The sequence below is a fragment of the Rhinolophus ferrumequinum genome, chromosome 3, assembly GCF_004115265.2.
Source record: "Rhinolophus ferrumequinum isolate MPI-CBG mRhiFer1 chromosome 3, mRhiFer1_v1.p, whole genome shotgun sequence".
Classification (NCBI taxonomy): Eukaryota; Metazoa; Chordata; class Mammalia; order Chiroptera; family Rhinolophidae; genus Rhinolophus; species Rhinolophus ferrumequinum.
Genome location: NC_046286.1, coordinates 74,479,263 through 74,506,437, shown reverse-complemented (window position 1 = coordinate 74,506,437; position 27,175 = coordinate 74,479,263). Strand labels below are relative to the sequence as shown.

General features: G+C 38.6%; 1 protein-coding gene across 5 annotated transcripts in view; it reads right to left on the bottom strand.

The window, feature by feature from the left end:
- The window catches only part of NCOA7 (nuclear receptor coactivator 7), a 121,675-nt gene that overhangs the window by 19,350 nt on the left and 75,150 nt on the right, over window positions 1-27,175 (bottom strand). For 4 of the 5 annotated variants that reach the window (XM_033096594.1, XM_033096587.1, XM_033096604.1 and 1 more), the window contains 5 exons: window positions 23,974-24,087; window positions 23,290-23,415; window positions 21,513-21,697; window positions 16,422-17,461; window positions 15,599-15,767 (listed from right to left, as the gene is read on the bottom strand). In XM_033096594.1, coding sequence (XP_032952485.1) covers window positions 15,599-15,767; window positions 16,422-17,461; window positions 21,513-21,697; window positions 23,290-23,415; window positions 23,974-24,087 — 1,634 coding nt within the window. The remainder of the gene's footprint in view (window positions 1-15,598; window positions 15,768-16,421; window positions 17,462-21,512; window positions 21,698-23,289; window positions 23,416-23,973; window positions 24,088-27,175) is intronic. The other variant, XM_033096622.1, reaches the window with a different exon arrangement.

Genomic DNA, 27,175 nt, shown 5'->3' with positions numbered 1-27,175 from the left:
AGGGCAGCAGCCCTGAATGGCCTCCCTCCTCTCTCGGGTGGTAGGGTCTCTCTTACAGCCCACAAAGTCACCCGACCCCTGGGAGGCCTCAGGTGAGACGAGATAGGAAACCTTAAAAGTATGTTCTGCAACGGGGCACCCCAATGGGATATGTTCATGTCAATGCCCTTCTTCCCAGCTCTACTTTTGCTCAATTTTCCATCCTTTGTTTATGCTTTTTTTACTAATTAATTGGGGAGAGAGGGGAAGAGGATATGACTTCATCGTTTTTCCTTCCAGATTAGAGTGGCTGTAAGCTTACTGAAGTGCATGTAACGTAATTCTTGGAATTTTTTTTTTTTGGTAACTGGGTTTTCCTGGTTGTTAGTTCCCAGAACTCAACCCTGCCCTCTGGAAACAGGCCTCCAGTTCTGAAAATTCCCCTCCTAGCCCTCTGCCTCCACCTTGCCCACTCCTCCCTCAAGACTCTATCAGTTGTGCTCTCACCCTGACGTTCACCCCTCCTCCCTCCCCAGCCATTAGCCCCATTTAGATTCACACACTTCCAGGCCAATCTTTCCATCTCACCCTCATCGGCGCTCCTTAAAGGTGCACCACTTAGAGGCTTCTACAGTACCTACATTTCCAAATATCTGCCCACAGAAACAGAAACAATCATCTTTCTAACTCCTCTCTTGCACTGATGGATATTGCTGGGTTTGCTTATTCATGCTTAAGGAATCCAGTACAAATCAAAGGTAGATACCATTGGCTGGAAAAATCCCTCCCTCATGGGACCACCTACTCACTTCTAGCTCTCTTCTGTGATTACTCCACACACATCTATTCCCCAGGCCTCTGCTTTCTTGAGCTCTCAACCTTACTCCCCTACCTGCCTCCCACTCTGAACAGAGGATTCTCCATTGTACCATCCTAAGAATGCACTCCCCTCCCATCATGCGTCCCTCCCTCTTAGTGATCTTTCTCTTCAGAAGAAAGAACTCCTCTTCCATTTTTACCCTCTCCTCTGTAATCTCAATAGGCCAACTCCTTGGTGAATTTCCTCCATTACTTCCACCTCACCTGTTCTTCTCTCCATCCCTTTATCTCCTTCATCTTAATCCACAAACCGGGTTGCATTTCCCCATCTTTAAAAAATAAAAGCCTCTGGCTTTTGTTTCTCCCTAAAGCTCCCTTCCCATATCTCATCTTCCCTTCTGAGTATATTGTTCACATTTGGGTTAGCATACTTTCCAACTTCTTTTCATTCCTGATGTTTTCCATTCTGATTTTATTAACCTTTCAGTATATGTCCTTTGTTAAGTCTGCCTCAGAAACTGTCTAAAAAGAGGCAGCGTTTTTAAATCTTGTTCCCTCCCTCATTAATTTAGTGAAGCTCATTGGCTCAAAAGTGACCTATTGTCAAACTGAACAGTATCTCGGCCCTAATTTATCTTGACCTCTGAAAGCCTGTGCGAGGCTTTTTTGAAGTTATATGCAGTGACTCACCCTGTGATCTCCATGAGCCTCTGAGCTTTTCCCAGGCTCAGTTGGCTCAGGACGCTCTCTACAGTCTCTGGCCAAGTCAACACAATCACCAGTAATTATTGCCACACTGGTCATGAAGCAATGGGTGTGGTAACGCACGTGTGCAGGGAACTGGGTCAAGAACTGGGTCTTGGCAAATGCTAATATTTAAGGAGAAAGCCGCAGAAGTAGTCCTGGGAGGAAGCCAAGAAGAAATTGCTAAGAAGTAGAAGCAATTGTATAAAATGCAAATCTGATCACTTCACCCAGCTGTGTAAAATCCTTTTAAGGTCTCCCCAGAGGTCTTAGGATAAATTCAAACTTCTTGGGGCTGCCTGAGAGCTTTGTTATGTGCCAATCCTCAAAATGTACTCTTTGTTCCAGCCATATGCTCTTGTACCTTTGTTCCGACATCCGTTCTGGCTCCTGAGCTCATGCTGCCGCTTTTCTTTATATTACTATTATTATTTATTTATTTATTTATTTATTTATTTATTTTAAGAAGAGTGATGACGAAGGTAAGCCCAGGGGAGAATCATCTCAGGCTATTCAGGAAAGGCTTCCCAGGGGCCATGGTTAAGCTGAGCGCTGAAGGACGGGAAAGAGTCAGTTACAGGAAAAAAGGGAAATGGCATTCCACCAGAAGGCACATGTGCAAAAAGACATGGCATTTTCAGAGCAGGGTGATGCTAGAGGAGGTTAACCTGGACATGGCAGAAAGAAAGAAGGGCAATGCCATCAGGTACTGGTGACTTCTGACAGAAAGTTCTGTAATAGGGGCAGAGCTGCTGAGATGCAGGAGACTCAGGCCCTGCCCCAGAGCACTTAGGTTGAGGGGAAACAACAAAACCTCCTAACCCAGTTCTAATAATACGTGACAGAAGCCAGTGGGCATCTGGGATGACTGTGTGTGTAGAACAGGATTCATCAGGCCGGGGAGGAATTCTTGACAAGAGGAATGAGAGAGCAAGATTTATTCTTTGCTTAATGGAATGGCAGAAGATAAGAAAGAAAGGGCCAGGGGGGCTGGGTCACTGGGCCACAGAAAGTCCTGGGCACAAGATAAAGTGCTTGGAACTTATCCTGAGGCCACTGTTTCCCACAATGTGGCAGGGGCAGTTCCAGTGACTTCAGAGGGAACACCGGGACATATTTTAATAGTTACATAGTTATTTACAGAATATCAGTAGCAAGTACAACTAGTATGTTATACTTCTGATTTCACAGATATTACTGCTCTGGAAAAGGCTGAAAAAAAGGAGGGGAGGATGATTTAAGTCCTTCAAAGACAACTACTATGTGAACAGTAGTACAAAATGTATTCAGGTATGGGGATATTGTGATGGGAGTCGTGTGAATGACTGAAGCTTGAGGTGCACTGCTACAGGCACAGAGGAGGCAACATCCAGGGCTTTAGCAGGGAAGAAGCCCGGCCAGATCTGTAGTTTAGAGTCAAGGAGTCAAGAAGGCTGTGTGTGTGTGTGTGTGTGTGTGTGTGTGTGTGTGTGTGTGTGTGTGTTGGGGGAGGGAAGGGGGGAACTGACTAGAAACAGAGGTTTGGTTGAGAAAGCTACAACAGTGATCCAGCCAAGAGATGATCAGGCCCAGTGCCCAGGCGTGGCAGTGGACATGGGGAGTTGGGTCAGGGAGCTTGTTGTACATATTCCTCCAGGCACAAAACTAGTTCCAACCCATCGGGCAACAGTTAACACCAAAACCTGGCACTCGGGCTTTGTTTAGATTGTCTAATTACAAATTTGGGCTTAATCAGATTTCTTCATAAACTCAAAGGTCTTTACACAAGGCTCTTTTAGGGATTCAGCCCAAAGGAAATACCAATTTCAAGTTACAGATCCCTGTTTAGCAGACAATGTTGTTAGCTCTGAAAAAGAAATTCAAAGAAGACAAATGAAATCAGTTCTTGGAAGGCAACAAGCCTTCCTTCAGAGAAAACAAAGCGCTACAGACTGTGGGAGAGAAAGTCATAGCGGCAGCAACAACATTCATTTAGTGCATGGGCAAGCTCATTTTATTTTTCTCATAATAACCCCACTAGGTGTCCACTGTAATTATCGTTCCTATTTAATGGTGGAAGAAACAGATGCTCATACAGGTTAACTTGCCCAAGGCCACACGGTATGTTAGGGGTGAACCTGGCCTGAACCTCAGGACAGTTCACGGTCTCAACCAATATGCTTCACCAATTCCTTTATGGTCAGTCCCACTGGCGTGGTTTGACTATTTAATAAAAGCCAATCACTAACAAAGCTGTAGGGGTTAGGGTTATAAAACCTGGTGAAAAAAATCAGAGTTGATGCTTAGAACAAAACATTATTCTACTATTCATACTGTAGGTATAGGAGCTTTAGGTAAAATTACAGTCTATTTTATCAAACAAGACTACTAGTTATGGGAGGATTTAATTTGCTGTTGCCTTTTTTCCATTTTTTTAAAAAACATAGATATGAGGTAAAGTACAAAAACAAAACAACCCACACATTTCTAAGTTCAAGACCGGAACTCCCTAAATTGGTTCCACTTGTTACTAGCTGGCAGCTTTGGGGAAGTTTCTTAATCTCTCTGAACTTCTAAAATGAAGATAAGAAAACCAAGGTGTCTGGAGCATTAAATGTATAAGAAAGTTCATTCTACTTTCAAACAGATCTTTTAAAAAGTCCCTTCCATGTGCTTATCTAAAATCTTGCTACCACACTAAGCAACAAACTTGACCAAAATGACCCAGAAGCAGTTCCTGTCTTATCAAAAGTCACTTGATTGGTAAAAGAAATTGGAGCTATACATAGCAAGATATAACCGAACTACCCACTTGATTTAAAAATTATAAGCAGTAGCCATTAAACAATTTAACAGCTATTACATTGAAAACATACTTCAGAGAATGGGAAATAATAAGACAGGGAAAGGGAAGAAAAAAGAATATGACCTAAAGAGCACTGAAATATACATGTTCGCAGCCGCAATATTCCCTTGTATTATTGATTATAAATTAAAGATATTTCAATGCACTTCAGTCTAAAACCTCCTCAGACTCCATTCTGAGTATAGCCACAGCAGCCCAACCCAGCAAACCACTCTTGACTACAGAGGTTGTTACTAGAGAACTACCACCTTTTAAAACTCACCTCAGTGGCTTGACCCAAGGTCCTAATATAAAAAAGATCCTTTTCTTTGCTCTACCAGATTCAGTATTCTGCAACTCCAAATGAAACCAATGCTTAGTAACGCCCAGGTGTAACACCCATTCTGAAAAGGTCTTAAGTGTGCCTATAAAAAGAAAACTTTATTTACAAAGTACTGACTAAATATGCTTCTTTGGTTCACCAAAAATAATAGCAAAGTTCTTTTGAGAATCATTAATCAAGACAATAGTTACAGTTATAAAAAGGATCACTCAAAAATCAGGAAAAACTAAAAGTTTACATTAATACCAATGCTGGATGCCTTAGGCTGGCAGCCCATCGCTTGGACTCAGCAGTGGATACATACCTTTTGGACTGAATAGTACTTAAAAAAAAAAGAAAAAATTTAAACAATGGCTAATACTTAAAAACTGGAGAGACTTGACATACATAATTCGTATCTCAGCTTCTTTTGGAAAACATGGGAAAACCTAGCAACACCAGGCTCCTGTGTCCTCATAGCAACATTGGGTTGGAGGTCGTACACAGGTACTCACAGCTGTTCCCTAGAGCAGGTAATTGTAACACTGGCCATGAAGCTTCCCTCCCTCCATTCCTGTCTGGCTCCTGCAGGCATTGAGGCTTGTGGTAATTACAGTTTCTGCATACTTACTCCCAAACACTGTGTGCGGCACCCATTGGCGGGGATTAGTTATCCTGCAATGGGAAAGCGTGAGGAGCAACTCTGCACCGTGCAGGCGCTCACTCCTCCCCCAGGAAGCACAGCCACCACCCTGAAGAGCTCGCTCGCTTATAATGGGGGCGATCTTTTCCTGAGTTAAGGTCTGGCTATAGAGTCACTGATTAACTCAAGGCATCTGCCAACGCTGGTTAGTGAAGTTACTGAAGGGTGGCTGACTAATAAAGTGCTTCTGGGGAGATGAGGATGACTTTCTAGAACTGGAAGTTGATGCAAAAGACGTAAAATGACCAGGAAAAGAATGAAAGGAAGCAGTATCACTTCAAAAACATTTAAAAGTGTTTTTAAAAAGTGAGAATATTTACATAAACAACTAGCCTTATATTTGTTCAGTAGTTCTCTGAAACTTTTAACTGGTGTTACAAGAGAGAAAGATGATTCCTTAGGGCTTGCTTAGGAGGCATTATTGAGTTTTTTTCCTTTATTAGTGACATTCTCACCTTACAACATCATTGTAAGATTAAAGTGTGACATAATGTTGTGTGATACTTAAAAGTCACAGTTTTTATTCTGAACTATACCAGGTTTGGATAAGTAGGGCCTAATTTGTTCTAGAAAATACAGTATTTTAAAGATTACTCAACGCTATGGTCTTTTTGGCAATGACAGTCATTAAAGATTTCAGTTTTGCCCTGATTCCATTAAAAACCAGGTGACTTTTGATTAGAAAATTTAGTATTAACTACGGTTAAAGATTTCATGCTAGAAAACTAGGTTAGTTTGTAATTCCTTTTATTCATCCTTTTTCCTCCAAGGATAACGTTAAGAGCATTTTGCTTAGTCTTCACGAAGGCCCTCCCATTGCAAAGCAAGTTTAATAGGAGAATCAATTTTCTTTTTGAGGAGTTTACTTCTAATTACAAAAGTAATGCATGCTCACTAAATGTATGCAGACAGAATAATGGCAGAGAAAGATGCTCTTAAGTAAAAGTAATTTACGAAACTGTGTGTGTATAATTATATATTATATTAATCCATATATAGAATAAAAGGCCAAAAGGCTAAAAAATAAAAATGGTAGTTAGCTTTGTGTAACAAAATTATGAGCTTTTTATTTCCTTTTTGCTTTTTTGTATTTTTCTAAATGTTGTATAAAGTCTGCATTATTTTAATTATAAGACTAAGTTATTTAAACGTTTTTATTTATTAGACTATAATTTATTCATGCATACATCCAACTAACATTTAGGAGTATATTATATATTAGATCCTATGTTGTGTCTAGGACACAACATTATAAGACTTGGTCCCTGTCCTCAGAAGGTTCAAGTCCAGTAGGAAAAAGGCACAAGGATTCCACATTTGTAAAAGAGTGTAGTGAGTGCTATGGCAGAGGCCGGAGTGCAGCAGAGGGCATCTAAACCAGACAGGGAAAGTCTGATTTCTTAGAGGAGACATTTGAGCTAACATGTGCCCTGAGGTGAGAGGGGTAAACAGGGAAGTCCGGTATCCAAAGCAAGCCAGCCAATAAGTCGGATTCGCATTTGTTGAAGCTGAAACATGGCTAGTTATCCACAGAACAGTCTGAAGAGATCCTAGAGAGGTTAAATGGATAAAATAAGCTGGATGTGGTGATTGACTGATGTGGGACGATAACTCAGAAGCAAGCTTATGCTCACATTCCAGCTTTGGGGACTGAAGGGCTGGTGGGACTAGTTACTATAATGGAAAAACAGGAGGCAGGAGTTCTAGGGACAGTGGCAGGGACAATGATGGAAATAAGAAACCCAGTTTAAGCCGCGATTTGTCTTGAGTTTGTTTTATCTATGCATGATGCAAATATTGAAAACTACTAGGTATATATGTTTGGGGCTCAGTAGGAAGTTCTAGACTCAAGACAGCTAAAAATGACTGGCATATAAGAAAGAATTAATTGGGCATGGGCAATTATATATAGTGAGAAAGAGAGGGTCATTTAAAGGGTAACATTTAATGAGGAAACGGAGAAAGGAAAGACTGGGAAGAGGTGATAGGAAGAAAGAGGGCATCACATGGCGGATGGGATGGTTAATGATGTCCAATGTTACAGAATGTTCAAGTGACATAAGGACAAAATAATGCCCCTATATGTATCACCATATGGAGAATGCCTAACAGATACTAGTGTTCTAACCCACATCCAAAGCAGCAGGATATTCAGGGAAGGGCCTGGGTACTCCATATGTTTAAAGGCTCCTAGATGACTTTGTTACAAAGCTAAATTTGGCACCCAGTGATCTAAGCCATGAATTCTTTGTTAACTCCATATGCTTTTGTATCTGGGAAACAGAATAGATGCCTCCACAGGCTTTAGTCCCCAATATTTCTGAATTTAGAAACTGAGATGGATAGTTCCTACAAGGAGAAAAAGTGTCAGACTTCAATTCCTGCCCCTGCGGCCTCTGTGCCTGTGGCTTGTTCACCAGGCAAGTACAGGGTGGCAAAGGACTGTAGCTGCCAGTCTAGGGAGACATGATCGTAAGGTGTATTGCTTTGGGAAACAAGGATTTGCACAGGTAGAGAAGAGAGATGAACCACTCGAGTTCAGGAATACAGTATTTAAAAAAGGTGCCAAGCTAGAAACGTCCTAGACTCACTGGGCAAAACCCATAAAGTGACCATTTCAGTAAAACCGCAGATTCAGGCAGATCAAGAAAGAGCTAAAAAGTAGGTCAGTGTGCAAAGGGCTTTAAACACAAACAAGGGGTTTAGACTTTAATCTGAAGGGTTAAGATGTATTCTGTGGCAATACGGCAAGATCTAAATACCTTTCTACAAGATTTTTGAAGCCATAAGGTACAAAGCAGATTTTAAGTGGAGGAACTAGAGAATAGGACATTGCAGTTCAGGTACAAGGTGCTGTCTTCACTTTCAGGGTCATGTAAAATAAGGTACTTGGATCTTTTGATACTAGGTTCAGAAAACAGAATTTTGTGTCTTTGTTTTGGGCCAGATAACCACTGTAGCCCATAGAAATTCATTCTAATAATGAGCCAATGCTACAACCAGCCTATAACTAAAGTTAAAACATCTAATATCAGAGACCGGACATTTTAGTCAAACTCTTTTATTTCCACATAATGTTCTGATTAGACACCCTCAGTTCAATGAATGAGCACCCCTGCAGTATCATCCATAAAACAGCAGTCAGTTCCTCTGCCCGTAATCACTGAAACACATCTAACTGGATGGAAGATACTTTAGTAAATTCTAAGAAGATGAATACATTTGGGGATGCTACAAACTTTCGTTCCCTTACTAGCCAGAAAATGACTTTGAGTGTACGAAGTAATCCCTCTCCTACTCCCATTTCAGTGATCTGTCAGCATAAATAAAGAGGATAATGAAGACAGTTTCAACTGCCTGCTCTGGTATCTGGTTATGAGAATAGATTTGAAATCAAATACATTTGAGTGTAAATCCCAGATTTGATATTTGCCAGTTTGAGCAAGGTGTTGAAACTCAGTGTGTCCCAGTTTCTGCATTTGTAAAATGGGGAACGATGCCACATGCCTCACAGAACTATCATGAGTATTAAGTGAGATAACCCATGCAAGGTACCATCCAGAGTACTGTGCATGGGGTCAAGGAGAGCAGCAACTGAAGGCCCTCCCTGCCCTCTCAGGCTGCTCTGACTTAGAACTAGGGAAATTGAGAGCTGAGATATTGAGTTAATTTCTTTGATATTCCCCTTTGAGTTTTTAAGGGTGGTGATCCTACTCTGGATGATGAAGAAATCACAAAAGCATCTTTGGAAAGGTATGTCCTCAACCAGAACACTCGAATTCATTTTATAAAACTGCGATTCAGGCACCAGAATTATATCAGGGTCCAAAGAAACTTAGTTTAAAAATGAATAAGATTTTTGAGGACAGACCTTTTCATGATGATGGCCCATCATGAAAAGTTCAGTACTCATGACTTTCAGGTTTTACTCTAAATATTCCAGAACTAAGAGTGGATACTTTCAAACACAAAAAGAAAATACAAAGAGTTAAAAGGCAGGTCCTAACTAGGATCTGCTATCAACTAATCACTCCTAACAATGCAAAATAACTTTGAAAAGGTTACGTATGTGATCTCTGTATATATGGCTGCCATTACTAGACAGGTGAAAAAGGGAAATAAATCCCAATTTGTGATTACTATAGTAAATAATTTAAAACCAAGAGAGATTGGACGAAAATAGTCTTGAAATAAATATGTATATATAAATATTTAAAGACAATATATGCCCACATATAGGGATATCTAAGTAATCTCAAAATTAAAATGTGATTAGAGATAATTTTTTAAAAAAAGTCAGTTATATTCTATTATACCAGTCCCAGGGAAAAAAATAATAAAAAACTGAAAATAAAACTAAGAAATTCCTACAGAAGCCTATTAAGAGAATAGCAACTATGAGCACAAAGCTCTTCTGTAGAAAGAGCTAAGAACTATGGAACATATTTATTAATAACTATGAACACCTATCACTTGTCCAAGGGATGAGCTTTCCACTGAAAATCTTTGGCGGGAAAACTGACCTAAAGAAAAGACCCCCTTCCTAAAAATGAGACCTTAAACACTTGTTTCTATATTTGGGGTTGGGCGATCATGGAAAACTCTGGAGAGAGAATTTATAAACTGCCGGATGTATTCTATTGCTCACAAATTGGATCTGAGAAATATGCATACCACATAGATAGCACCTTTTAAAAGGACAGCTGTGTGCTCATGGATACCTTACTCACTTTAATTTCGAAAGTATAAAACAACCCCAACTATCATAAAGTGCTTTGGAACTTCAATTATTCTTGATACTATGTAATATCATGCTTCTAAAACAGAATCAACTTAACATATACGATGAGTTTATTTCAAATGTGTGCAGGCACAAAATAAAACTATCCTATGTAAAGCAAAGGGCTTGCTGATCTTAATTGGAAGCTGATTAGAGAAATATGGTATTTTAGAATAATTTTTCACTATATATATATATATACATATATATACATACACACATGTATATATATATATATATACAGACATACATATGTATATATAAATATATACATATATATATTTGTATATTAAGGTATAAATAAATTTATTATTAAAGGAGTCACCTAGAATAAAAATCCTCAGGCTACTCTGACTACTTTATATCAAAAGAATGCTATATAACCAATGCTCATTCAAGTTTAATATAAAATAAAAAATTAAAGTCACATTTATTTCCTTTTTCATCTACCAAACTGATAATGAATCATACTACTTAGATTTCCCAGCATGTGATGAAAAGGGCACTCTTGTGCTGGTGGTGTATAAATTGCCACTCACTTTCGTGTGCAACATGTATTTAAAAGCCTGAAACATATTCGTTGACTTGGTAAGACTACCTGAAGGATTTTACAAAGGTGTTTACTGTAGCATTGCTTATAATGGCAAAAAATTTGGAATAACCTAACGTCCAAAGCAGGAACATGATTAAATCAATCAGGAAACAGAACGGGAGTGCTAACTATATTGTCCATACACATAAAATAACAGTATTTGACATGGAAAATGTGTACAACTTATTAAGTGGGTGAAAAAAGCAGATTGCAAAATGGATTCTGTCCACTCCCCTGCTCATCTGTATGATCAAGTATTGCTAAAATTACCTTGTAATTATTTAAGTTAAATTTTGTTTTTTTAAATATGCATGGACTCTCCCTCTCCCCCTTTCCTTCTCTTATTCGCTTACTTATTATACAAATCACACTAGCCAATTAATTCAACTTGGATTAAACATTTATGCATGACTTAGCAAATTCTACATAATTCCTGCTATTTAATTCCATTCCCATCTTATTTATTTTAAAAGCTGGATATTAAATCAATTATTATAAAACATTTCAGAGATTAATAGTCTATGCATAATTGGAAAAAAAAGTTTTAATTTGAAAAGGAATTATTGGTTCTGAAAAGGAAGTTATCTCTTAAAGTTAAGAAAAAGGACAATAATTATTTTTTTACATAGAACAGTATCCAAATCTATGGAATACAATCTATATTAAGTCTCTATAAAGTGCTAGGAACTGTTTTCAACAGCTTTTCATAAGCTCCTCAGGGTAGGGTCCCAGTCTTACTTTTTTCCAACTAACCCAGTGCCTGCCAGGAAGTACGCACTCAATAACTATTTGCTCAAATATGATCTAATTACTTAACACTCATCATGACCCATTTTTCAAATGAAGAAATTATGTTTCAAGTAGGTAAAAGGGCCCACAATTCCTAGGGATTCTCATTCATCTCCACCCAGTTCTGGGGCTCATTATTCCACTGGCCAGAGCAGGGCAGCCCAAGACTCCATAGCTCTTCCAGGTCAGGATACAGTACTATGTTCTTATACAGCAGATAACTTCTAACACAGGCTTGTGCAATGTGAAGGTGCAAAAATAAATGCTTATCAACAACCTTATTGCTTATAGTACTCTATCAATGTGGGATTACTTTCCAGATAAAACATTCTTTTAGGAGCAATCGTGTTTTTATAGATACAAAAAGTATAGATTAATAAGAAAGCTAAAAATAAATTTTAATGAAATACTTTGCAAAACGTATTAGGTTTAGTAAAGGAAACAAAATACATATATGCAGATGAGTAAATACTGTGAATATAACCAAATCCAATAAAGATTTAAGTATTCACATCCTAGAATGTGAGCTATCATGGCTCACAATCACTTTTGGAATGGTATCTAGGCCATGGTCTAAGAGTCCCGTACTTGAGCAGTGGTTCTCAGTGTGAAGTCATTTTGCCCCTCCAAGGACATTTGGAAATGTCTGGAGACACTTTTGGTTGTCACAATTGGGGAGATGCTATTGGCATCTAGTGGGTAGAGACCATGGATACTGCTAACCACCTACAATGTACAAGACATCCCCTCAAACAAAGAATTCTGCAGCTCTAAATGTCAATAGTACCAAGGTTGAGAAAATCTGTACTAGACAATTAAACCAAGATGAATTATCCACTGTCCTTATGTTTAAATTAGCATCAAGAGTGAAAGTAGCAAAAGAACTGGATGTCCCAGGTTTGTAAGCCAACTTCTGGAAACTTCAAATCTCCCAAGTACGCCACTGTCATCTTTAGCTGATTCAAGATAAGTACATGATTCTGCAAGCTGCCATGGAGGGAGGGTTTAAAGTTGACATGCATTTAATCCTCAGTAAAGAGTGCATGTCGCAAGTAGCAATGTATGAATGAGAAAAAACTACCAGCTTTTCTGGACCCATGGCGGACTTAGATCTTTTGACAACTGCTACCACGTTAAATAAAAATATTATTATGTATTTAGGCAGTTTTTAACCACTTCACATCTCTAATTTCTAGTATCTAAAATTTAACAAAGGTTGCAGGGGAAAGAAAGTAATGCACTGAAAGCAAAGGAGATAGAGACTACATGCAGATTCCTTCCCATCATTGCTCCCTCTGTGTCTCGCCCTCCCCATTTTCTTACTTGGTAGACTATTCATTCAATAATGGAATTAAGGAAGTCATAGAGCACACTATAAATGAAGAAGGAATGTTTTGGGAGAATTAGTTTCTTAGTACTAGTAACAAAAAAGGAAAAAATATTGATAAAAATTTCTGGCTATCTTTGACACGGATAGCAACCCAAGCTCATTAATTTTGCTTCTTTATTGCTCTATGGAACTATACTTCTACAAACACTTGTTACATTGTTTTCTTACTTTTTGTTGTTGCTGTTTCAAAGCAAGACTACATTTTGTTAGCATCTATGAATTTTTTTACTTCCTTAGGTAGCACCCATGAATGTTTATTTAGTAATTGGTTGAAAACCAATAAAAATATATATAATACAAAAAAAAGTGTTAGGAATAATAGAGATATAGTGAAACACAATTGTGAAGTTACGTCAACATCAAAATATTATTCTCCTGTGACAAGGAGCTTCGGTGAGTCAAAGAGACCTGCTAATGAGAATAAGTTGTCACATCTAGAAGGTCTATGAAAGAACACTGTAACCTAGCCACTGCTGGGATGACTTCCTTATGTGGCTGCTGAAACGCCAATGCATCCAGGATCCATAAAATAGAAACACTCAGTTTGATACAGCAAGGGAATCCAGAAATCATCATCAGAGGGAGAAAATCACTTCATGCCACTCTTGGCTCCTTTACTTGGCTCCTTGGACTCTGTTGAGCCTTAAGTCCTCAAGGATTTCATAAATTGAAAATAAAAATAAACTTCTCTTATTTCTCACTATGCCCTTGGAGTTCTGGGTGGGAATTAACTATAGGATTTCTGTATTGTTCCCAATCTTAAACTACATTGTGGCTTCCTTTAGTGTAGGTAGACATGGACATAAAAGAACAATTAAAACAAAAATTTCCAAACATCAACACAAAGAATCTATCATTAACACAATGAGATATAATGCCTCCCAGAAAAATCTTTGTTAATAGTTCAAGAAAGAAAACTAAATATGCCAGGTTATTTGCTAGCCAAAGACAAATAAGTCAGGGACACTATAAAATACAACATCAGAGAATTCAACAAGTGACCTACTTTAAACAACTCACAAAACCACTTGTATAAAAGGTCAAAGAGAAGTACTATTTCGGCATTACAGATTTTTTCTGGGTTAAAGAATAACAGTATAATTAACTGCATGTGTGAGACTGCTATATTTATTCTAGAAGAGTCCTTGGTGCACATAGTCTCATTAAAGATAGTGATAAAACACGTAATTTCTTTATATTATAAATAATACATTTTCCCAGAGAAAATGGGACACATATAATAGGTAGTTTTTTGTCTAATAGACCCCGGAAGTCCACATAACCCACAACGTGGCTGAAAGTTTCAGGGCTTTGTCTTCCTCACCTATAAAGGCAGGAACTGGCTTAAATATCTAAGGTATTATCCAGCTGTGACCTTTGATTCTCCAACTCTCATTTTAACAGGGCTTCACAAATTTACATTGCTTGCTTCTGTTGAAACATTTTTAAATAATAATAAAAGACATATTTTCTTTTTATCTCCACAGTATCCCTAGTTTAAAGTTTCAATGAGATACTGCGGGGGTTGCAGGTAGAGGAGTACATTATATGAATACAAAACAAATTATGTTTAATGTTCATTCTAACTTGGTTGTGTCTAAGACAGAGAAAAGAAATTAGCAAATTCATTAAAATTCTAATTATTTCTCTTATTAAACTGTAATTTATTAAAATGAGACAGCTCCTGATGAGAATTCTCATTGTGGGTACTAATCAGCCAGAAAGTGTACCCTTACTTGGAATTTAATTTTGCTTTATTAACAAGTCATGCTTTAGGAGGCTCACTGAGTGTATTTGTTCTTGACAGAGGTGTGCCAAAAGGTCTGCCCAGATCATGATGCTTGATGAATAGTTAGAAAAAGGAAAAATCTGTGAGTTTACTAATTTTGAAAGCTAATTGCAAGTCCTTTTTAAAGACATTTTTATTCTGTCATATATACAAATGGAAAATACTTATTTTTTTCTAAAAATAATGTTTCCTATTTTACACTTGATCTTAGCCAAAAGGCCGAGAAGCGATATGTTTCCTATTTTTATTATAAACGTGTCCTCAATGATGTACTGCTGAAGAACTTCTAGGCCCCTATTCCTGCTATCCAAGACTGTCATGTAACCAATAAAATATCTTCTTTGGCAATTTAAAATACAAATCTCTCTAGAGGTATACATTCCCTCAAATCACCCATCCAGGTGATCTCATGTCAGATTTCTCAAGCTGCTGAGTCACAGATACTTCCTCCATTAGGCCAAAGCAACCTTTAGTTTTCCAGAATAATAAGCACTTTAAAAATCATGTCTCTCTATAGCATTTTGAGGGGTTTAGAGCTGCTCTATGGAATTCCTTTCCTCTCAACGGAAGAGCACTTCCAATTACTGGCACTTGAGAATATCTAACTCTTCATTTAAAATTCAACTGGTTAGAAAGTTATGAAAGTGGTTCAGCTCGCAGTACCAATGATTACCTCAAATTTGCTCGACTTAAACCACCCTTTAGCAGAAAGCTACTCATATAATATTCTACAAATCCTAAAATGTACAACTAATAGAAATCTCTTATTCAGGAATAAAATTAAGTATTTTAAGATGAAATTTGAAAAATCAAGATGCAATTAGAATCTCACTGATAAACAGATGTTCCGTTTTAGCCCACACTCACCTCTCCCGAGGAACGGCAAACCAGTACTCTGGCTGCTTTCTTCGTTTGCCATACTGCTGGACCATGGCTGCAGTGTGAGTGGCAAAGGACTTTCTCATTGGTTTCCCCACTTTAATGCACAGAAACATGGGTGGAGTCTTGCTTTTCTCTTCTTTTGAAGGAAGTATATCTGAATTACACATGAAAAATATCTTCCTCAATACTGATGACACTGGTGACAGTAAAACTTTTCAATTTACAAAGAATAGTGTCCAATCCCCTCTTAGTGATGGAAAATCAAAACATGGCAGCTACATCATCATCCCATTGGGACTAATTAAATTTTGTCGACCTCTTGAGCACAAAAGGAAAATGGACGTTTCAGGTTGGTCTATATCACATGAGATGCTATGTACGGGAATAACCATAAAAACCAACACATCAGCAGACAGTGGAGAATTATGACAATCCACAAGAATACACATTAATGAATGGTACGGAGGACCCAATCACACCATAATGCAATTCAATTTAGAACGGAAACATCTTCAGAAATATTTTAAACTCCTTTAGATTTAGAAATTCAAGGTAAAAAAGAAAAGTTACTAGAAAGATTTTTTAAAAAGCAACCTACTTTTGGAATAGAAATCTACATCAAACATCAAATTCCAAAATAGATATCATATATTGCTAATTTTTCCCAATTATTAATGTATCAGTAAAGATATACTCTATTGAGAAAACGCTGTTCTCAACTGATTGTACTACTTGTGCTATTGCATATGCATGTTTTGGAAAGGAACTATACAACAGAATAAAAAGACATTAAAGAAATATGGCTTACCTTCGATGGGTACCTGAATTCTCTTTAACAGCCATAATTGGATTTCGGATTTATTATCCATTTGTGCACCTTGGCAGCTATTGTCCAGAGTAGATTCCAAAGAGGAGTCTATAGACTCTTTACCCATATTTTCTTCGGTAGAAGAGCCAAGTTGCAGTGGATGGGGGTCTGTCTCTTTCACCCCGATTTTATCTGGTTCTTTACTGCCCTCAGTTAGAGGCTCACCAGACTGGGGAAGAGAACTACTAAGCGTGATGTCTATTCCCACTGGCTCAACACTTTTGCCATGACTTAATTCTGCCTTCTGCAAGTTATCAGATAACGGTGACCCTTCTTTGTTTTTATTAAGGTAATATTCAATGAGTTTAACTTTATCGAGATCTTCATGTATGTTCAGGGTGTTTTCCACTTGGCTTTCTGGGGAACCGGACTGCTTGTCCACCTCCAGCATTTTATCTTGCTTCTCACAGGTTTCTAAATCTAGGGCCCCCTTCAGTTCAGCATCACTCTCAGTTCCTGAAAAGTTAAGGGCTGACTGCATTTCCGCAGCAGGACTGATGATTTGTGACTTAGCCTTCCTTAGCTCCTCTGGCTCAAGAGGAAGGCGCTCCTTGGCGGTGTCTGTTTTGTCTATTCCACTATCCGTTTGAGAAGCAAGTTCTTCCAAGTCAATGAAGTCATCATCTTCCCCTAAAAGGGAATTTTCTTTGGCTATAGATTCAAATGCAGTATGAGTGTCAGAAGGTTCCTTGCTGACCTCAGTTACTATAGTAGATCCACTGGTTGCTTCCATAGGGGATTCCAGGGTCTTTAACTTTCCTGACACAGAGCTGTCTGAGGGCTTTGTATGTGTGTGTTCTGTTGATTTCTCCAAAGGTCTTGTTGATGTGGACTCTGAAGGGATGGTTCTCTCTCCGTTCTGCTGCCGCTTTTCCTTGTTGAGAGATTTGAACTTACTAAATGGGTTGATATCCTTTTCTGAAGCCAGGTCTTCCCATTCTCCAGGCCTGTACAGAGGACAAAGATCCTGAGGTAGGTCACTGTCGAGGAAAAAATGGTGGGTGCACATGGAATGTTAAAAACAAAACCAAAAGCAAAATGGAGGAAAAGCAAAAGCCAACACAAAACCCAACTAAAAACCAAAACATAAATATACCGCAACTTAAATTAATGTTTAAATGATTTCAGAAATAAGAAAGTGAGATCAAGAAATTGACTTAAAAATGAAAGAGAAATCAACTTTAAGAAGTGACAAAACAAAGAACCATGAGTTACATATCCTACTAGAAGACATGAATGGTTTTTGAAGTCACTTATGAAAATGGAGATGTCACCCACCAGATTTTTAATGATGAAATAATGTTTCTGATTTTCATGAAGGAGAGGAAATGTTTTAGTACTATGACTAAAATTCTTTAAATAATCAAAGCTTTTTCTTTTTATTAAAAAGCACATAAACCAATTGCATTAATTTTGAATGGCTTGTTGACTGAGTAGCTACTCATTTAACTGCTCTATAAAGTGAATGACCCCGAACCCTAATTTTGGATTTCTTGGCTTAGAATCTAATGCTTCCAATAATAGACATCATTCTACTCCCGAGGGAGATGCAAGAGAAAGCTTCCACTATTATTGTGGATACATAGCACCTGCTCCATTTTACAGTTTAAAATTTTACACACAAGCAAATCACATAAGCTCTTACATGTAATACTTAGTTTAAATTTCTTAACTAAGTTTAAATTCCTTAACTGTTTCATCTTATAACAATATCATTTTACTTTACGGCAATGGGCATATCAGCTGGAACATACTGTCCTGTGCTGCAGTCAATTATTTTTCCTTCATAGCAGAAGCTTACTACCCAGATTTGAGTTGCACAGAAATACTGATTAAACATGTTCTCAAAAGTTTAAAGTAAATGGTCAAAAAGCATACGTTTTCAACTATCACTGGCAATATCTTGAGTAATCTGTATTTTCACTTTAGCGTCCACACTCAATTAAAACACAGAGCTATAAAAACCTTGTCTAAAAATAACATTTTCAGATTTCAGAAATAATTTTCTTTTCTAAAAAGGCTAGATCATATTCAGGTAATACTTTATTACTCTGGATTTGAAATAATTGGATAATAAGGCAACAAAGTACTAGGAAGCTCTCAAATGACAAGACTATCTCCCCAGTTATTTTATAAATCACTTGCATGGAACATCCATCCTTTTTCCAATAGAAAATAAAAGCCCATAGAGTTGTTAGGCCCTGACAAATGCTTGAAAAAGCCCCTTTAATTCATAATTCATTTCAATTCAATAAGCATTCATTGAGTCCCTAAATGTCATGTGCTAAGAAACCCTTGTGACAGTGTCTGTTCTGTAGGAACCTGCATACACAAAAATGCCTAACACAAGCATCCAGGAGATGTTAAAGACGCTTCAATCCTAGAGTCAAATAAATTAGTGTCATGGTATAATTTACATTTTAGGACCAAAATTTTTATTTGGCATATTAAAGGCTACAAGAAGTCCTGCAACAAAGAAACCCAGCTTTTCACATACTTGGTTAATACACTCTAATCGGCCTCCGATATTACTTTCCTGTCTGCCCCCTCCCTTCTTGTTCTTCTACCTAATCCAAACTGAGGTTAATTTAGTGATCTGCTTTTTCTGCACTGCAGCTGCCAAGAACTGCTGGAGCAAAAAAATACACAGTGGTGTCAAATGGCTCTGCTGTTGATTAATGTTTTTTAGATTTGGCCAGGCCTCTAATGATGATCAATAATCTTTTCAGTTGGCCCCTTCCTATTTTCTGTGGAGCTGGAGTTACAAAATGTCCTACGCAGAAAATACAAAATCAGAAGGTAAGTATGGACAGATTTTACACACACACACACACACACACACACACACACACACACTTTTTAAAACTATTTGCACACTGTAGCTAGATAATTTGTACTTCTTGATTTATCATACAACTTTTAGTAATGAAATTTTAAGCTATTTTAAACTTTTAAACAATTAATGGAATTCTGAAGTCAATACTGTTCATTTCACATTGATTCCACTCACAATCTATTTTGCTCATTGATGCACATATTGCTCATTAGACTGAAAAGTCTTTATACACCTGCATCGAAGGCAGGAATCAGTGCAAAACTCTGAAATAATTTTAACACATTAAGAGCCAATTCTTAACTCTTCTCTCTGTCCCCAACTGTGGTATTAGCCCTGTATTCCAGATCATTAAACACAATCTCAAGATGAGAGAAACCTTTCTGTACAGATGGACCTTCCCTTTCTATCATTAAAAAGAATACTTAACATCCTACGCTGAAAATGTGCCATAGCATTACTCCATTAGAAGTCATCATTGGGCAAGAAATGACCTCATTTGTCTGGCTGTCCACTTCCAAACTCAGCTATCTTTACCTAATTTTATCTTCTTTCCTCTTGTCGCAGAGAACACAATGATCCAAAGCGAACTCGCTTCCTTCTCTGCCTCCATCTACGATTCCTAAGCAGTTGGACACTCCCTCACGTGGTCCTCAGAGAATACTGAGTGCACTTCTCTATGTGCCGTGCTATTTGGTGACCATTTCTGTCCATCTGTCTGTTGTTCCCTGTAGACTGCAGGCTCCTCAAGGGCAGAGGCCATAACCCATTCACCTTCATATCCTGGCCACACAAGACGCATGCACGACGATGCATTAGATAGAAGCCTCAGTCTCCATAGATGACAAGATTCCCATGAAACAATGAACAGAGTTTCCGATATGAATGAAAAGTTCCAATAGTAACAGCCCACACTTATTCGGCATCGGGCTATTTTCTAAGAGTTTTGGTACACCAATGCACTTAGTTCTTACCACAGTCCTATATAAGCTGAAGAATTCTATTAATTCTATTTTACAATGAGTAAACTGAGGCTCCAGATTGAGCACTCATGCAGGCCATGAAGCCATAAGTGGCAGAGCTCGAGAGACCCGGCAGTGTGGTGGCTCCAGGCCTAATCATCATGCAGGACTGCCTCCTAAACCTCTCAGTCGGACACTTCTGGCAGGCTTTAGAAAAACTACCCTAGTGCCCATGCCCTGGTAAGAGTGTAGGTGGCTTGGAGTTGGGTTAAGGGCCAAGTGGATCAGGTGCTAAAGACTGTAAGAGTCCAGGGGAACCTGCTGGCATAACCCCCTAAGGACTTTGTGTCTGGGTTAATTTCCTAGTCACCTTCCCTTCGTTTCACGAGTCCCAACGACCTGTGCACAGTTAAGACCCACCCTTTTACCTCTACCTTCCTATCACTAAGAGTCTCTACAGATTTTTACTGCTACCGTAACCACAGAAACAGACAGACACACCGACAAAATGACAGGAAGAATCAGAATATCCCTATGAGTGAATCGATTTCCCAAGCTTTCTTAACCATCTTTCTCTTCATGGGAAGCTTCCTTCTCTCTTTTACAAAAAAAAAAACAAAACACAAAAAACTCAGTTTTATATGGCAAAAAATAATCAGGACTAAAGTAATATTCACCTACATTTCAGAGTCAAAACAAAGCGCTATTACTCCCTCTTCACACTACTTAAGGTAGTCTGGCTACAGGGGCAATGGCCGCTCCCCAGTCGACTCAAATCTCTATGCCGGATTCAGGGAAGACATGATTTGGGCAGACTGCCAACCCTAGAATTTAAATAAAGACTATAACTCTGCTTAACAGATAAAATGACAATAAAACACTATTATTGGTGATCAGACTAAAATTCTTTCAGAGAAACTTCATTTCTTCTTTCATGAATTAATTAAGAACATGCACTGCTTTGCAGAAAAAGAAGCCAAAAACTATTTCGATGGGCTGGCCTGTCTGCTTTTCTCCTTTCATTTTTATATGTTCAACTCTTCCCTACCACTGACTTGATCATTTCCATTTCCTCTCATTTTTCTAATTTTTTAAAAATTTAGTGCATAAATCTTCCTTCAAATGCCCCTCTCCACAATCTCTCGTTCCTGCCAGTGTCCTTACTTTTCAAACGCACTGCATTCTCCTAAGACTCCCCCCCCCCATGTTTTCTGAGAAACAAGAAATGTCTCTTACGATGGCAAGGCATCTTTGATCTTCATGTGGGAAATGTCATTGTAGAGGGCAATGGAAACCACCTCTTCCATGGGGCAAATGAGGCCGTACTCTTCACACCCATTCTCAATGACCAGGGGGTCGGACTTGTGAGGGTCAAACATGATGTTGTTAGGAGTGACAATCATGACACCTCCGACCACACCCTGCGGGAGAAATGGGCAGGACAGAATCACTACAGGCAGAAACGCAACCACGACAGGAGTGGCATTAGTGAACGCACGTTGCCATTCCATTGACTTTGGTGAACCACAGTATCCTACATGACAATCACATCCCCTTTAAGAGGGATGGAAAAACAGGCTGAAGAAATGCAAGTCTGGGTACTGTGTGGTGAGGCAGAGCAAACAGGCTGGCCTCGCTGTGGCCATCAACCGAGCCTGGTTCTGGCACAGCAGCTGGGATAGTATAATTCTGGTGGGATCTTGGGTTACACACGTGTCTCAGACTCCCCAATTCCCCGTCTGTAAAATGAGAGGGGCTGGCCCAGGTGCTTTCCCGATTGAGTGCTTTACAATTCACGCAGCATGTATTCACCATGTGTGAATTCACTCAGCACGTATTCACCATGTCCAACAAGTGTACAGTACCGTGTTAAGGGAGCAGCTGTCTCGGACTCATGGTGCCAAAGAACAGTCCTAAATAGTTCTCTCTAAAATGTTTAGAGAGCCTACATCCAGCAAAATTTGATACAAATGGGAACATGAAATTTTTGCAGCCAGAAATCAACGTACCGAACTATGGAAATTGAAAGCAAAAAAACAAAAAAACAAAAACAAAACAAAAACAAAAACCAGCAGCTTGGTGGGAATTTAAAAGTCTGAAGCTTGGTCAGTTTCTATTATAAACCCTGATGGCCATAAGGATATTATCTACCAGAGACAGCAGGACACAGAGAGTTCCCTTTAGGTAAACACTTTATTTCATATTCTTACTGACTTAAATGGTCATCTTTGCTAAAAGTTTGGCATCTCAGGCATTACTTATTCTCAGTTGCAAAAGTTGCAAGTCCATATCAATAATGTAGTTTCCTATTGTTTGGAACCTGGCATGAAGTCTCTATGAATACAGGAATTTATATCAACATAACCCCTTCTTCTGAGGGTCCCTAAAAGTTGAATTTCTTCTTTGTAACAAATACCAACAACAAAAAAACTAAACACACTAGAGCAGACATTTTTAATATCAGCTTTTTCAGAACCAAATGGGTTGAGAATTTACTGTTTTCCAATGTTAGGTGCTAAGCTCTTTATATGCATTTTCTCTTTCAATTACAATACACTACTAGTTAAATTTTATTATTGTGCCTGTTAAATTTTATTATTGTTCCTATTTTATAGATGAGGAAAATGGAAGGTGAGGAAATCTGAATATCTTGCCCACGGTCTCAGAGTTAGTGGGAGAGGGGGGTTGGAATTTAAATTCAGCGAGTCCGAATCCAGCATTTGCTGGTAAACATATAATATACTGTCTCCCTAATGATTTATAGGCCAAGAACTGAAAAACAAAATGATAAATCCAAGGTCACAAAGAATCATATTTCCATTCAATGATCACATTTCCCTCAACAAGTAAAATTCCAGGCATACAACAGGGGAAGCTAATGGACACTTGTGAAATGTTAAGCTGAAACTTTGGGTAAGATATTTTGATGTAGCCTGTCTTCAGTCATTTGGAACCTAGTTTAGTTTTCTACAGTGTCCAAAAAAAAAAGGAGACAAATTACACTGCGATATACCTTTCCATCGGTGAAGTATCGACAATTCATTTTTAAAAATTTTACCACGCCTGGCTCATCTTCTTCAGAAGTGGATGATAAGACTCTTTCAATGGGTTTTATGGCCTTTCTTGCTAAGTCAGCGTCCTTTAGAAAGCAAAAATTTCCAAAAATCAAACAGTAGCACTTTTCAAAAACATTTATGTAAATGGAGCCACATAAGTTCCCTGTAAGTAACTGTTTCTATTTAACTTGAACATAAAAAAGGTAAATGTCTTTTGTCATTCAAAAATATCACACATATAACAATAAACATCCAAATCAAACTGAATATTTAAAAAAACTGCCTATGTATTAATGCATAAAAACAGCTCATCAAATGTCTTAAATGAAACAATTCATGTTTGGTTCATGGTTCAAATTCTTTAGAAGGAGTAAAAGTAGTACAAATACATTAGTGGTCTCACTGAGAGTTTAACTTCATACTTTAATGAAAACAAGGTATGTGTTTTTGCCTTTGAGACCTTAAATGTGAACAAGTTTCTTTTGGATAAAATGCATTCTCTCAACTAATGACAAACTACTTAACCTCCACCCCTTTGGGGGGAATTTTGGATGAATTCTTGGGGAAAATAGTAAGTAGAATTCTATAGTACAATATATTCTTGATAAATATGAACTTTAGTGCATGAATGACATACGTACAGGCAGTTTGTCATATTCTGCATCTGATGATGAAGGAGAGACAGTAGCACCAGGACTGGATGATGATAACCTTAAGGTACTGGAAGGAAAGTTGGCATCTGGCACAAAAAGAACCTTAGAATGGGACAGAAAAGCTGGATGAGTGCCAAGACGAGGCAAACTACTAGGCAATATTTAAAGCAGTTACTTTCTGCATTCTCATGCTAGGTGAATGACTAAGACCTAATTGGCTTTCACAGAACTCCTAAGCACCTTGGGGTCTTCTAAACTAATCCACACAAAAATATTCAGCAATACAAATGTGTGCAGTGCAAAGGGTACCAAACACACCTGTAGACACTGCAGAAGCTCACAAAAGGGGAGAGCAAGGTGGGTGAGTATTCTGCACAGTCCATGAGAAGTAGGTGTGTCCAATGAAGATTTGAACAGTACCCAGCATATGGACAGGGAAGGAAGGGTACTAATGGTGTGAGGGAACAGACAGAGAAGTATGGCATGCTTCTAAACCTGACACCCATGTCAGGAAGAAATGAAACACACCCAGGCTTGCTAACTCTAAGCAAGCCCTGAGTGACAATGCAGTAAGGTCCGTATATGATAAACTATACAAGGAAATATCAATCATCTCAGTATTTTCTCTTCCATCACTATCTGAGTTATCTAAAAACAAAAATAAAAATGCCCCAAATTATACAAAGTAGCCTCCTTTTGCAAAATGTTCTGGTTCCTGAAATGTTATTATGATCCTGTTATTTATTCAACCCTCTTTGAGACATGCACCATTTTGGCATATATCAAATACAATCTTAAAATGACCTCTAATGTTATAAAACAGAATTCAGAGCTAATCATATAACATATAATGGCTGTTCAATATTGTTATTCACTCTCTCCCACCCCTCTAGCCATATCTCTGTGTTCACTTTACTTATTTAAATCTCTCTTCAATCCAGGAAAAAATGAGGCAACAAGGAAATTAAGATAAAGGTGGGAAAAAAATCAATGCCAAGGAGAAATAAGATAAGGACTGATTACTCCTGAAACATCTGTGCTCCAAAATTACGAAACACTCATTGGGAGGTGGGCCATAAAACGCTCTGAAGCATCAAAAAGTCTAAGGTAAGATATTTAGTTCAATAAACTCCCAGGTAAGGTCCACTGAAAATGACCCCTGACATAGGGGGTCGGTCGCTCACCTAGCCATACCAGTTTTCTTTCCTACCTCCAGGTAACCATCAACTCAGTCTCTAGAAGGGTCTCAAATGTTCTGAAACCAGAACAGATAAAGCCAGTTTTGATTTACCAGATCTACTGAGATGAAAGGGATACCTACCCCTCCAAGCACCAAGACAAATCACTTAAAAATCCTTGAAAGCAAAATATCACCTACAGTGTCTGAAAGCCTCTCAGTCAATTTCACTCTTCTCAATTCCTTATCTTTGCCAGCCAAATCAAGAGGATAGCCAGGTCCTGGGACAACCAGCAGCACGTAACTGTTCAGTCATATGAGGGCTGGACAGGACAGCAAAGGCGAGAAGGACATCTGAGATAATGCAGCCCAAGCCCTAATTTCAGAGATTAGGAAACTGAGGTCCAAAACAGAAAGGTTCTTGCCCAAGTCAAATAGCTACTCCAAGGCCAAAGGAAACAAAGCTTTGGAAGGCTTATTTCTGGCATCTGTTCCCTTACAGTTGATCACATTTAAACAGTCCCTGTACCACCTGTTGGCTACTGGACCTTAATCCAGTACCAATCAACTACTTCGTTTGTGGACTTAGGAAAAGAATAAGGATTCATCCTAAATTATTTTACTAAATTCCAGTGACTACAGTTTTCAGCCTTGAATTAGTAAATGTATGCAGCTAGCTTCTCGGCTGTGAGTCAGTTGCACAACAAAAGGGGTTCAGAACCCAATTCCAAAGCGGGAGGCGGGCTCCCCCACACTAACAAACAATTCTTGGATACCAGCAGGGTATCCTGTAATTCAACTCAATTCTGACACTATCTAACCAGAAATAGCATCAGATTCCAAAGGTTACGGGTTCAAGACTGCCTACAAGACTGCCCTGAACCCCACTCCCCCCACCACACCAGACACCAGCCTCAAGCCCAGGCTCTTACCTGTGCTTCTGACACAGGCTATAGACTGGATGCTCCAATGACATCCCATCCCCCTCAACTCAGAATGTCAATCACAAGTCCAGGATGCCACTTGTACTTCTGACCAGCTGGCTATAAATCAGAGGTTCCCACAACCCCCTCCTTGGGCTTGATTAATTAGCTAGAATGGCTCACAGAACTCAGAGAAACATGTTACTTACTAGATCACTGATTTACTATAAAAGCATATAACTCGGGAAGAGCTACTTGGAAGAGATACATATGGTAGAGTACGGGAAAGGGGGGGAGGGCCCCCACGCCCTTTCAGGCTCACCACTCTCCCTGTGCATCTCCACGTAATCAGCAACCTCGAGGTTCTCCTACACCCTGTCCTCTTGGGTTTTTATGGGGGCTTCATTACATAGCCATGATTAATTGGCCATTGCTGATTGATTCAACCTCTAGCACCTCTCCTTTCCCTGGGGGCGGGGGGAATGGTGTACAACAGACTGCAAGTTCCAACCCTCTAATAACATGGTTGGTTTTCCTGGCAACCAGCTGCCATCCCTAGGTAATTTCCAGAAGTCACCTCATTCACGTAACAAAAGACAACTTCATCACTCTCAACTCTTGGAAAATTTCAAGGGTTTCAGGGGCTGTGAGCCAGGAATTGTGGAGGAAGATCAAATATAAATGAGAAATATTTTGTGGTCATTTAGATTACCAAAACATTTCTCTTATAAATCATAATGTTGCACACATCATGCAGCAATGTCCCAGATTATAAGAAACTCAATAAAAAAGACTGAAATCTATTCATTTTCCTAGAGATAAAATGTATTAATTTTTAAAAAGTTTTAATGTATATTTCCCCTCAATTACCTGGTACTGACAGTATCTTAATTTCTCCTTTTGAAAAGGACATAAATACTAAAAGCACAATAGTACAAACTGGCCAACTATGGCCTGTTGGCTTCATGTTCTGCACTTGAAAGAAATGCAAAGAACAGTATATCACCATTGCTATCCTAAAAGAATTAAATGTCAGTATAACATATGGAGGCAGAAAGATACTCTAGTAAGTCCACGATGGTAAACCAGC